Source organism: Thalassophryne amazonica, chromosome 6 (genome assembly GCF_902500255.1).
Source record: "Thalassophryne amazonica chromosome 6, fThaAma1.1, whole genome shotgun sequence".
In the NCBI taxonomy this organism is placed as follows: Eukaryota; Metazoa; Chordata; class Actinopteri; order Batrachoidiformes; family Batrachoididae; genus Thalassophryne; species Thalassophryne amazonica.
The window spans coordinates 129,044,219-129,057,680 of NC_047108.1; the positions used below are offsets into that span (position 1 = coordinate 129,044,219).

A 13,462-nucleotide genomic window follows, 5' to 3' on the forward strand; every position below is an offset into this window, starting at 1 on the left:
TGAAAACAAACATGGGGTTTGTTTTGGTGACAGATGGCAATCTGAAAGGAGCTTACTGACGGTGCTCATTCTTCTAACACACACACACACACACACACACACACACACACACACACACACACACACACACACACACACACACACACACACACACACACACACACACAAAAATCCAGTACATCGTAAGCCGTCTGGGGGCATTTTCAGTATTCGCTGGGATGTCTCTAGCTGAAGTAGAACCACTCAATGGATTTCTGTCAATTTTTCACTGGACTGAGGAAAGCAGATGGCAGTCCGTACACAATTTTGGATTTGGCTGTTTTTGCAAGTTGACCAAGAACAATTTTGGACTGGACTGTTAGTTAAAAAGTTTGTGTTGGGCCATTTAGAACCTCTTGATCTCAAAGGAGCAGTGACACAGAAAAATTTAAGTCCCTTTGCTCTTGTTTATAAATTAATAAAATGACAAGGATGTGTTTTAGGTGTTATATAAAAGAAATAACGAATGTTTTTTATTTTTGCATTGGAAAGAATATTTCATTCAATGAAAGGTGAATGTTGCCTCGTTGAATGGAACATTCATCTTCCATTCAAGCACAGGAATAAAATCAACACAAAAGCAGACCATTAAGAGATATGTTTTGTTTGGTAGATGAACTAAGCCTTAATAATGGAGAAAAGCTATTTTCATGAGTTACAGGGACATAAATGGACAAATGTGTTTGCAGACAGAACTTCCACAGCTTTCTCTTCTATTTCTATCGTCTAGCAAGAAATAAGGAGGTTTATAACCTGTTTCAGCATTTTTTTAATGAACTGTATAATTAATTTTTTTTAGTGCAAGGTCAATCAATACAGCCTCTGAAATGTAATGTACTTTTTTCCCCTTAGATTTATTATGTATTGTCCAAACAGAAACAGAGCATGAGACATGCGTGTTAAAACATCAACAAGATCCTTAAATTCAAACTATGCAAACAACTTAAGACACATGTATAGATGTACTATTAATTAGTCACACTGATAGTGTCACAAAATCAAACATCAGCAAAGCATCCATTGAGCAATACTAATATAAACCTTAAACAGTGTTCAACACCAGCTTCAAGTTTCAGACATTCCAAAGCTTAAGTGGTCAGTACCAAACTAATCACTGCAATTCAAAACATATGCAAACACTACTGCAATACAACAGATTTACATAGTAAACAAGTACATACATGCCTGTATTCTGTAAACAAGAAAATGCAAACAAAAGTCTGAAAATGCTCAATTCTGAAGTTAACATCAACTACAAGACAAAATGTCCATCAAAGCATCTCAACCCATCAGCTTCTCCAGCTGGTCAAGATCATGAGCATCAAGCTTCAGAATTTTTCTTTCTATAAGAAAGAAAAAAAATAATCGTGTTTGGGTGAAAATAATCAGTGACATACAACCTGTCAAACTGAAAGGCAAACGTACCGAAATGGGTCTCGATTTGATGGATAATATCCATGCTTTGTGGACTGTCAATCATGTTGATGGCAAACCCTCGTTTGCCAAAGCGTCCGGTGCGACCAATCCTGTGAAGGTACGTCTCGTTGTCAGCATTTCCATCCCTGTTGACTGGCAGGTCAAAGTTAACCACAACGGACACCTGCTCTATGTCGATGCCTGTTAGGAACAAAACCCAACACTGATGTTCTGCGAGCTCACACAGGCAGTTATCTCTTAAAACGCCTTACCTCTGGCGCACACATTTGTGGTCACGAGAACCTTCTCAATGCCTTTCCTAAAGCGATGGATGACAGCAGCTCTCTGCTCCACAGTCAGTTCCCCACTCAGTACTGCCACCTGGTGGCCATTTACGCTCAGCTGTTCTGACAGCCAATTCGTCATATGGCGAGTCTGAAGAAGAGGTTTTTGTTAAACTGAACTGCTGATGCTAGTAAAAGGTGAAGAAACGGAAGAAAATATCACCTTTAATTAGATGATTATGTTATTGTCAGTTTTGGATGAATGACCTTTAGGTTGTGGCAAGTAAAAAAAAAAAAGATCATCAAGGTCAAAGGTCAGAATCACTAACAGCAATCAAAGAAGAGCAATTGATATCAAAGATGAGTGTTCAGAGCAAAATTGATGAATAAATTTACTTAAACCATACCTTTAACAAATGTCATACACACACACACACTGCATGGAAAACAAATGTCAGCTTGTTAGTGTGGTGCAACAGCATACTACAGATGGCTACCACAGCTAGCTTACATGGCAGAAGATGACTGCCTGGGCAATGGTAAGACTCGCATACAGGTTGCAGAGCACTGTGAACTTCTCCTCTTTGTCCCCGCAGACCACATAGAACTGCTTGATGGTATCCAGCGTCTCCTCTTCACGCCTCAGCTTGATAATGTTTGGGTCAGGCACCACCCTCTCTGCAAAGCGCCACACAGAGTCTTCAAAGGTCGCGGAAAGCAGGAGCATCTGACAGTCCTGTGACATAAGTCTGCATGAGAAGAGAAAAGAATGAGAAAAGACCCTACGATGTTGACAAAGATTTTAAAATATTAGAAGGGAGCAGTGTGTTGTCCACCTGTGGATGCGAATGCTCTGGTCCTGATGGCCTTGTGTGTCTATCATAACGTCAGCCTCGTCCAGGACAAACACATTAATCTTCTTGGGATCGATATGCTTGTACTTAGTGCACCAGTCCAGAACTGTGCCCGGTGTTCCCACCACAATTTGCTGCTGCAACCTTGTGTTTCGCTCCACTAAAAGGAACCCAAAAAGTTATATAGTGACACACTACATATCATAGTCTACACCGTTCTATTTAAATGTGTTTAAGTTGTTCTTACGCCTGTTTCCTCGAATAGCGTAGGCAAGTTTCACATCAGGACAAAACCTTCCCATTTTCTCAATTACTTGCCCAATCTGCAGAGCAAGCTCATATGTTGGTGCAATGCAAAGGCACTGAAATTAGAAATGACAAGTCAGAACCAGAGGTTTGATAAGAATGACTGACAGTGTGGTACAGACTTGTTCTTGCTTACCTGAGTCCACTTATTGGCTGGATTCACACGGCTGAGCATTGCCAAACAGAATGCAGCTGTTTTACCTGTGCCAGACTGTGCCTGGGCAATCAGATTCTGGGGTCTGAAAATACATACATAACTAAGCAGTGGAAGAACAAAAATAAATAAATAAAAAAAATAAAATAAGAGTTTACAGTGTCACGCCAAATAGAGAACCCATTAATGAAATGTGGCAGATTAATGTGATGACAGTTTCTAAGACACTGTTGTAGGTCACACTGTGGCAGAGTCCCTGTAGGTGCTGTAACTAGACATTTCTATTCTTGCCATGGAAAGAATTTTAGGAATGGTTTAACAACTCATGCTGTGTGTGAACAGCCACAAAAAGAAATGTTCAAGCCTTTTGAGATTAGTCTGATCATTTAAGCATGTAGACCATGTTCTTCTTCTTGTACAGCCATGAAGAAAACTGAGAAACTCACGGCTCAGCTAGCATCAGGGGTAAAGCATTCTCCTGGATTCTGGACGGTTTGTTGAAACCCATGTTGTACACACCCTTGAGCAGATCTGGTTTCCTGTTAAATGTAACAAAATCAAAAATCATATCATGTGAATTAACATAGCAACAGTGTGACAGCAAGCACCACGGTTGTCATAATTGTATCAGCTGATTACAAAAAGTGGGCCATGCCGGGAAAATCCACCAACACTGGTCATGGTTGAAGTGAAATGTTTTCTGTTATAGCAATAAAAACGTCCAAGCATTACTGCAATTTCTGTTGTGTTGAGAGCCTTCGTCTACACCGAGGCTGTATAAGAATGGTTTTCCTGTTGTCCTGTCCAGTTGTCCTGTGCGCCAACAGCATTTCTTGTATATTTGTCCGTGAATTGTTCTGTAATTTATGTTTGTATCATGGCCCAAGCAGAGGGTCACCCCTTTGAGTCTGGTCTGCTTGAGGTTTCTTCCTCAGAGAGAGTTTTTACTTACCACTGTTGCTCTGGTGGTTGGTAAGATTGGACCTTACTTGTGTGAAGCGCCTTGAGGCAACTCTGTTGTGATATGGCGCTATATAAATGAAAATAAACTGAAATTTCCTACAAAGTGGACCTTTGTAGGATTTATTAATCAAATCAATTTTATTTATATAGTGCCAAATCACAACAAACAGTTGCCCCAAGGCGCTTTATATTGTAAGGCAAGGCCATACAATAATTACGGAAAAACCCCAACGGTCAAAACAACCCCCTGTGAGCAAGCACTTGGCGACAGTGGGAAGGAAAAACTCCCTTTTAACAGGAAGAAACCTCCAGCAGAACCAGGCTCAGGGAGGGGCAGTCTTCTGCTGGGACTGGTTGGGGCTGAGGGGAGAGAATCAGGAAAAAGACATGCTGTGGAAGAGAGCAGAGATCAATCACTAATGATTAAATGCAGAGTGGTGCATACAGAGCAAAAAGAGAAAGAAACAATGCATCATGGGAACCCCCCAGCAGTCTAAGTCTATAGCAGCATAACTAAGGGATGGTTCAGGGTCACCTGATCCAGCCCTAACTATAAGCTTTAGCAAAAAGGAAAGTTTTAAGCCTAATCTTAAAAGTAGAGAGGGTGTCTGTCTCCCTGATCTGAATTGGGAGCTGGTTCCACAGGAGAGGAGCCTGAAAGCTGAAGGCTCTGCCTCCCATTCTACTCTTACAAACCCTAGGAACTACAAGTAAGCCTGCAGTCTGAGAGCGAAGCGCTCTATTGGGGTGATATGGTACTATGAGGTCCCTAAGACAAGATGGGACCTGATTATTCAAAACCTTATAAGTAAGAAGAAGAATTTTAAATTCTATTCTAGAATTAACAGGAAGCCAATGAAGAGAGGCCAATATGGGTGAGATATGCTCTCTCCTTCTAGTCCCTGTCAGTACTCTAGCTGCAGCATTTTGAATTAACTGAAGGCTTTTCAGGGAAGTTTTAGGACAACCTGATAATAATGAATTACAATAGTCCAGCCTAGAGGAAATAAATGCATGAATTAGTTTTTCAGCATCACTCTGAGACAAGACCTTTCTAATTTTAGAGATATTGCACAAATGCAAAAAAGCAGTCCTACATATTTGTAGTAGAGAAGCCTGAATCTTCGACTGGACTGGGTTGCTTGACGCGAGGACGTTTCGCTTCAAATAGCAGAAGCTTCCTCAGCTAAAATTCTTGCTCTGGAAGTCTGACTTCTGTCTGACTCTTGTAGAGAAGAATAAAACAGAAGCCAACAAAAGCTGGAGTTCTAAACCTAACCAGACCCCTCCTACTGAGAGGCAGACCGCTATAGGCTAGTGACTAAACAATAGCTCTAATTAGCAACTATTGTGCTCTAGTTAGCACCCTCCTAATGGCAGGACAGCTGTCCCTCTAATGATGGGATGGATGCCTTTCTGATGGCTCCCTTGATGACGTGAATGACTCATTACCATGAACAAGAGACTGAAACTCCTTTGACCTGAGAACCACATTGTAAACAGGGGATAAAGTGTGTCTCAGACCCCCTCCCTGGTTAACGCTGGGTTTCAAACGTTTCACAAAAAATGCCTCCTTGACCCCACTCTCAAACCATTTCTTCTCTCTGGCTAATATTTTAACTTCCTTGTCCTCAAACGTGTGGTTAGTGTCTTTAAGGTGGAGGTGAACCGCAGACTGAGGTCCACTGGCGCCCTCTCTGCGGTGCTGGTATAGCCTTTTGTGTAAAGGTTGCTTCGTTTCACCTATGTAGTGTTCGTTACAGTTTTCCTGACATCTGATAGAATACACTACATTGCTCTGTTTGTAACTAGGGATCATGTCCTTAGGGTGAACTAATTTCTGTCTCAAGGTGTTAACCGGTTTAAAGTAAACTGGGATTTTGTGCTGTCTGAAGATCCTCTGTAGTTTTTCCCCTACTCCTGCTAAATAAGGGAGACACACTCTTCTTCTTGTCTCCGTCTCCTGTCTATCTGGTCTCTTTGTTCTCTGGGACTTCTGCACTTTGTCCAGGGACCATCGTGGGTACCCACATACTGTGAGGGCTTTCCAGACACGTTCTTTAGCCCTTCCCTCTGCAGTTGTGGGCACCTGTAGGGCTCTGTGTTGAAGCATCCTGATCACCCCAAGCTTGTGTTCAAGGGGGTGGTTTGAGCCAAAGAGCAGATATTGGTCAGTGTGAGTTGGTTTTCTGTAAACCCCTGTCTGGAGCTGCCTGTTCTCTCCAATCGTAACATCGCAGTCCAAGAAGGCTAAATGGTTGTTTCTGGCATCCTCATGTGTGAACTTGATATTGGCGTCCACCGAGTTGATGTGTTCTGTAAAGTCCTCAACTTGCTGTTGCTTGATTTTGACCCATGTGTCATCAACATATCTGAACCAGTGACTGGGAGAGATGCCTGTGAAAGACATCAAGGCTGTCTTCTCCACTCGCTCCATGTACAGATTGGCCACAATGTGGGATACCGGAGACCCCATCGCACAACCATGAATCTGACTGTAGTAATTCCTACATATTTGCTTAATATGCGCATTGAATGACATATCCTGATCAAAAATGACTCCAAGATTTCTCACAGTGAATAAAATTGGTCCTAGCACAGAACCTTGTGGAACTCCATAATTAACCTTAGTCTGTGAAGAAGATTCCCCATTTACATGAACAAATTGTAGTCTATTAGATAAATATGATTCAAACCACCGCAGCGCAGCGCCTTTAATACCTATGGCATGCTCCAATCTCTGTAATAAAATTTTATGGTCAACAGTATCAAAAGCAACACTGAGGTCTAACAGAACAAGCACAGCGATGAGTCCACTGTCTGAGGTCATAAGAAGATCATTTGTAACCTTCACTAATGCTGTTTCTGTACTATGATGAATTCTAAAACCTGACTGAAACTCTTCAAATAGACCATTCCTCTGCAGATGATCAGTTAGCTGTTTTACAACTACCCTTTCAAGAATTTTTGAGAGAAAAGGAAGGTTGGAGATTGGCCTATAATTAGCTCACATAGTTGGGTCAAGTGATGGCTTTTTAAGTAATGGTTTAATTACTGCCACCTTAAAAGCCTGTGGTACATAGCCAACTAATAAAGATAGATTGATTATATTTAAGATCGAAGCATTAAATAATGGTAGGGCTTCCTAGGAATGGGGTCTAATAGACATGTTGATAGTTTGGAGGAAGTAACTAATGAAAATAACTCAGAAGAATCGGACAAAGAGTCTAACCAAATACCGGCATCACTGAAAGCAGCCAAAGAGAAAGATATGTTTTTGGGATGGTTATGAGCAATTTTTTCTCTAATAGTTAAAATTTTATTAGCAAAGAAAGTCATGAAGTCATTACTAGTTCAAGTTAAAAGGAATACTTGGCTCAATAGAGCTCTGACTCTTTGTCAGCCTGGCTACAGTGCTGAAAAGAAACCTGGGGTTGTTCTTATTTTCTTCAATTAGTGATGAGTAGTAAGATGTCCTAGCTTTACGGAGGGCTTTTTTATAGAGCAACAGACTCTTTTTCCAGGATAAGTGAAGATCTTATAAATTAGTGAGACGCCATTTCCTCTCCAACTTACGGGTTATCTGCTTTAAGCTGCGAGTTTGTGAGTTATACCACGAAGTCAGGCACTTCTGATTTAAGGCTCTCTTTTTCAGAGGAGCTACAGCATCCAAAGTTGTGCTCAATGAGGAAGTAAAACTATTGACGAGATAATCTATCTCACTCACAGAGTTTAGGTAGCTACTCTGCCCTGTGTTGGTATATGGCATTGGAGAACATAAAGGAATCATATCCTTAAACCTAGTTACAGCACTTTCTGAAAGACTTCTACTGTAATGAAACTTATTCCCCACTGCTGGGTAGTCCATCAGAGTAAATGTAAATGTTATTAAGAAATGATCAGACAGAAGGGGGTTTTCAGGGAATACTGTTAAGTCTTCAATTTCCATACCATAAGTCAGAACAAGATCTAAAGTATGGTTAAAGTGGTGGGTGGACTCATTTACATTTTGAGCAAAGCCAATCGAGTCTAACAACAGATTAAATGCAGCGTTGAGGGTGTCATTCTCAGCATCTGTGTGGATGTTAAAATCGCCCACTATAATTATCTTATCTGAGCTAAGCACTAAGTCAGACAAAATGTCCGAAAATTCACAGGGAAACTCACAGTAACGACCAGGTGGACGATAGATAACAAATAAAACTGTTTTGGGACTTCCAAGACTAAGAGTCAAGCTTTCAAATGAATTAAAGCTCTGTCTGGGTTTTTGATTAATTAATAAGCTGGAGTGGAAGATTGCTGCTAATCCTCCGCCTCGGCCCGTGGTACGAGCGTTCTGGCAGTTAGTGTGACTCGGGGGTGTTGACTCATTTAAACTAACATTCATCCTGCTGTAACCAGGTTTCTGTAAGGCAGAATAAATCAATATGTTGATCAATTATTATATCATTTACTAACAGGGACTTAGAAGAGAGAGACCTAATGTTTAATAGACCACATTTAACTGTTTTAGTCTGGTGCAGTTGAAGGTGCTATATTATTTTTTCTTTTCGAATTTTTATGCTTAAATAGATTTTTGCTGGTTGTTGGTGGTCTGGGAGCAGGCACCGTCTCTACGGGGATGGGGTATTGAGGGGATGGCAGGGGGAGGGAAGCTGCAGAGAGGTGTGTAAGACTACAACTCTGCTTCCTGGTCCCAACCCTGGATAGTCACGGTTTGGAGGATTTAAGAAAATTGGCCAGATTTCTAGAAATGAGAGCTGCTCCATCCAAAGTGGGATGGATGCCGTCTCTCCTAACAAGACCAGGTTTTCCCCAGAAGCTTTGCCAATTATCTATGAAGCCCACCTCATTTTTTGGACACCACTCAGACAGCCAGCAATTCAGGGAGAACATGCGGCTAAACATGTTACTCCCGGTCCGATTGGGGAGGGGCCCAGAGAAAACTACAGAGTCCGACATTGTTTTTGCAAAGTTACACACCGATTCAATATTAATTTTAGTGACCTCCGATTGGCGTAACCGGGTGTCATTACTGCCGACGTGAATTACAATCTTACCAAATTTACGCTTAGCCTTAGCCAGCAGTTTCAAATTTCCTTCAAGGTCGGCTGCTCTGGCCCCTGGAAGACAACTGACTATGGTTGCTGGTGTCGCTAACTTCACATTTCTCAAAACAGAGTCGCCAATAACCAGAGTTTGTTCCACGGCCGGTGTGTCGCCGAGTGGGGAAAAACGGTTAGAGATGTGAACGGGTTGGCGGTGTACACGGGGCTTCTGTTTAAGACTACGCTTCCTCCTCACAGTCACCCAGTCGGCCTGCTTTCCCGGCTGCTCGGGATCTGCTGGAGGGGAACTAACGGCGGCTAAGCTACCTTGGTCCGCACCGACTACAGGGGCCTGGCTAGCTGTAGGATTTTCCAAGGTGCGGAGCCGAGTCTCCAATTCCGAGTCTCCAATTATTACACTTTTTATGGGTTCTGTTTTTTTTTGGGGGGGGGGGTCACCCTGTACCTGTTGTAATCTTAATGCTAAGATTTTTGTCAATATTTGGTAATCTAAATTGAGCAGGTTTATTAGTCTAACATTTGAGGGATCAGTTGTGTCCCCATCTGCTTTTGGTGATTAATGTCATCAAGGCTTCATTAAAAGTGGGAGGCATCCCCACTTGAGTGAATATACTTTCCACAATATTGGGGCTGTAACACCTATGTATTCTTTATAATATTTGACTGGGAAACCATCATTACCATGTGATTTACCATTCTTCATTAATGAGACTGCTTTCTTTACCGCCATCCCAGTTATTGGGGCCTGCAGTTCTCTCATACTTGGGTGCAATTTCGGTGCGTCTATATTAGACAAACTGTTATAGCTCCTCTTGATTTGTGTGTATTGACACAACAGATGTGCATATTTTTTGTAATACTCCTGGAAGGCTTTGTTTATACCCAATCTCTGTGCAAAGCCAAATATTTGTTAAACTAGTAATACTGCAGGTAAAGTGTGTACAAAAAGCCTGCATGATCGATGTAGTTTTTGGCTGAGGTTTTTACCTTCAGTGAGCACATCTGAAAGTAGTCCACTCTTACTCAAATAAGAATTAGTGTGTAAATCCAGTTTTATCTACGTTTTGCAGTTTCATGTTAAGTAGGTCCCTTCGGCTGCTCCCTTGTTTTCACTCAGGGTCGCCACAGCAGATTCAAGGTGGATCTGCATGTTGAACTGGCACAAGTTTCACGCCGGATTTGGGGTTTGAACCCGGAACCTTCTGCATTGAAACAAGTGCACTAACCACTTGTCCACCACCCCTGCTTGCAGTTTCATGTTAAACATATCTAAAATCCTATAATTGTGAATGTAGTCTCAGAAAGTCTCCTGTTTTAAACATAGTTTGGTCTGATAAAGCTTATACAATTCTCAATTCTGAGGAAAAAATTATGGAATCACCCTGTAAATTTTCATCCCCAAAACTAACACCTGCATCAAATCAGATCTGCTCGTTAGTCTGCATCTAAAAAGGAGTGATCACACCTTGGAGAGCTGTTGCACCAAGTGGACTGACATGAATCATGGCTCCAACACGAGAGATGTCAACTGAAACAAAGGAGAGGATTAGCAAACTCTTAAAAGAGGGTAAATCATCACGCAATGTTGGAAAAGATGTTGGTTGTTCACAATCAGCTGTGTCTAAACTCTGGACCAAATACAAACAACATGGGAAGGTTATTAAAGGCAAACATACTGGTAGACCAAGGAAGACATCAAAGTGTCAAGACAGAAAACTTAAAGCAATATGTCTCAAAAATTGAAAATACACAACAAAACAAATGAGGAACGAATGGGAGGAAACTGGAGTCAACGTCTGTGACCGAACTGTAAGAAACCGCCTAAAGGAAATGGGATTTACATACAGAAAAGCTAAACGAAAGCCATCATTAACACCTAAACAGAAAAAAACAAGGTTACAGTGGGCTAAGGAAAAGCAATCGTGGGCTGTGGATGACTGGATGAAAGTCATATTCAGTGATGAATCTCGAATCTGCATTGGGCAAGGTGACGATGCTGGAACTTTTGTTTGGCGCCGTTCCAATGAGATTTATAAAGATGACAGCCTGAAGAGAACATCTAAATTTCCACAGTCATTGATGATATGGGGCTGCATGTCACGTAAAGGCACTGGGGAGATGGCTGTCATTACATCATCAATAAATGCACAAGTTTACGTTGATATTTTGGACACTTTTCTTATCCCATCAATTGAAAGAATGTTTGGGGATGATGAAATCATTTTTCAAGATGATAATGCATCTTGCCATAGAGCAAAAACTGTGAAAACATTCCTCGCAAAAAGACACATAGGGTCTTGTCCATGACAAGGCTCCAACCTGCAAAGCTGATCTGGCAACAGCAATCAGAGAAAGTTGGAGCCAGATTGATGAAGAGTACTGTTTGTCACTCATTAAGTCGATGCCTCAGAGACTGCAAGCTGTTATAAAAGCCAGAGGTGGTGCAACAAAATACTAGTGATGTGTTGGAGCATTCTTTTGTTTTTCATGATTCCATAATTTATTCCTCAGAATTGAGTGATTCCATATTTTTTTCCCTCTGCTTGGTCTAAAAAAGTAACCGTTACTAACTGCCACAATTTTTTTTTCCTGATTTCTTATACTGTTAAAGGCAGAAAGTTGCCATTTGAAATGACTTTAGTTTTGTGTCATGTCTGTGATCTGCTTTTTTTCTACAAAATTAAAAAACTGAATGAACATCCTCCGAGGCTGGTGATTCCATCATTTTTGCCAGGGGTTGTAGTTAGGGCTGGATCGGGTGACCCTGAACCATCCCTTAGTTATGCTGCTATAGACTTAGACTGCTGGGGGGTTCCCATGATGCACTGAGTGTTTCTTTCTCTTTTTGCTCTGTATGCACCACTCTGCATTTAATCATTAGTGATTGATCTCTGCTCTCTTCCACAGCATGTCTTTTTCCTGGTTCTCTCCCCTCAGCCCCAACCAGTCCCAGCAGAAGACTGCCCCTCCCTGAGCCTGGTTCTGCTGGAGGTTTCTTCCTGTCAGAAATTTCAGTTAAATATATCATACAGCAGACAAACACTGATATTTGAGAAGTGAAATGAAGTTTATAGTATTTACAGAAAGTGTGCAATAATTATTTAAACAAAATCAGGTGCATAAATTTGGTCACCCTTGTCATTTTATTGATTTGAATACATTTAGCATTAATTATTGGAACACAAAATTGGTTTGGTAAGCTCACTGACCCTTGACCTCCTTACACAGGTGAATCCAATCATGAGAAAGGGTATTTAAGGTGGCCATTTCAAATGTTTCTCCTCTTTGCATATCTTCTAATGAGTGGCAACATGGAAGCCTCTAAACAACTCTCAAATGACCTGAAAATAAAGATTGTTAAACATCATGGTTTAGGGAAAGGATACAAAAAGCTATCTCACTGGTAATCTTGTTAATTGTTCTGTAAATCCTAGAAACTTCATTTCACTTGTCAATATCTGTTTGTCTGCTATATGATATATTTAACTGAAATTGCTGATCCAAACATACAAGTGTATTATTAAGATTATCTCCCCCTCGAACTGCTACCTTATCGTGGTGGGGGAGTTTGCGTACCCGGATTATTCTAGGAGCTATGGTGTCGGGGGCTTCATGCCCCTGCTATGGTCTCCCATGGCAAACAGGTCCTAGGGGATGGGTCAGATTAAGGGTAGTTCAGAAGCTCCCATGACCAGTATGAAATCAAGGACCGAGACGTCGCCCGGTACAGCGGAGCCGGGGCCCCACCCTGGAGCCAGACCTGGTGGTCGGGCCCTAGCCCACAGGGCCCGGCCGGGCCCAGCCCGAAAGAGCAACGTGGGCCTGCCTTCCTGTGGGTTTACCACCTGCAGAGGGGGCCATGGGGGTCGGGTGCAGAGAGGACTGGGTGGCGGTCGGGGGCGGGTGGCCCGGCAGACCGCCTCTGGCTGTCGGGACGTGAAATGTCACCTCGCTGGGGGGGAAGGAGCCTGAGCTTGTGAGGGAGGTTGAGAGATACCGACTACAGATAGTCAGGCTCACCTGCACACCGAGCTTGGGCTTTGGTACCCAACTCCTGGAGAGGAGCTGGGCGCTCTACTTTTCTGGCGTTGCCCACGGGGAGAGGCGGCAGTCGGGAGTAGCATTGCTCACTGCGCCCCAGCTCAGTCGCCATGTGTTGGAGGTCACCCCAGTGAACGAGAGGGTTGTGTACCTATGCCTTCGGGTCGGGGACAGGTCTCTCACTGTTGTCTCGGCCTACGGGCCGAGTGGTAGTGCAGGGCACCCGAGCTTCTTGGAGTCCCTGGGAGGGGTACTAGATAGTGCTCTGACTGGGGACTCCATTGTTCTTCTGGGGGACTTCAACGCCCACGTGGGTGGTGACAGTGAGACCTGGAG

General features: G+C 42.5%; 1 protein-coding gene across 1 annotated transcript in view; it reads right to left on the bottom strand.

Annotated features, from left to right (window-relative positions):
* Positions 1-895: 895 nt before the first annotated feature.
* The window catches only part of LOC117513108 (ATP-dependent RNA helicase DDX19B-like), a 36,543-nt gene continuing 23,976 nt past the window's right edge, over positions 896-13,462 (bottom strand). The window contains exons 3-10 of the mRNA XM_034173443.1: positions 3,500-3,592; positions 3,036-3,138; positions 2,841-2,955; positions 2,576-2,753; positions 2,251-2,488; positions 1,728-1,890; positions 1,465-1,656; positions 896-1,382 (exon numbers count right to left, since the gene is read on the bottom strand). Of these exons, the coding sequence (XP_034029334.1) occupies positions 1,321-1,382; positions 1,465-1,656; positions 1,728-1,890; positions 2,251-2,488; positions 2,576-2,753; positions 2,841-2,955; positions 3,036-3,138; positions 3,500-3,592 (1,144 nt within the window). The 3' untranslated portion in view covers positions 896-1,320. The remainder of the gene's footprint in view (positions 1,383-1,464; positions 1,657-1,727; positions 1,891-2,250; positions 2,489-2,575; positions 2,754-2,840; positions 2,956-3,035; positions 3,139-3,499; positions 3,593-13,462) is intronic.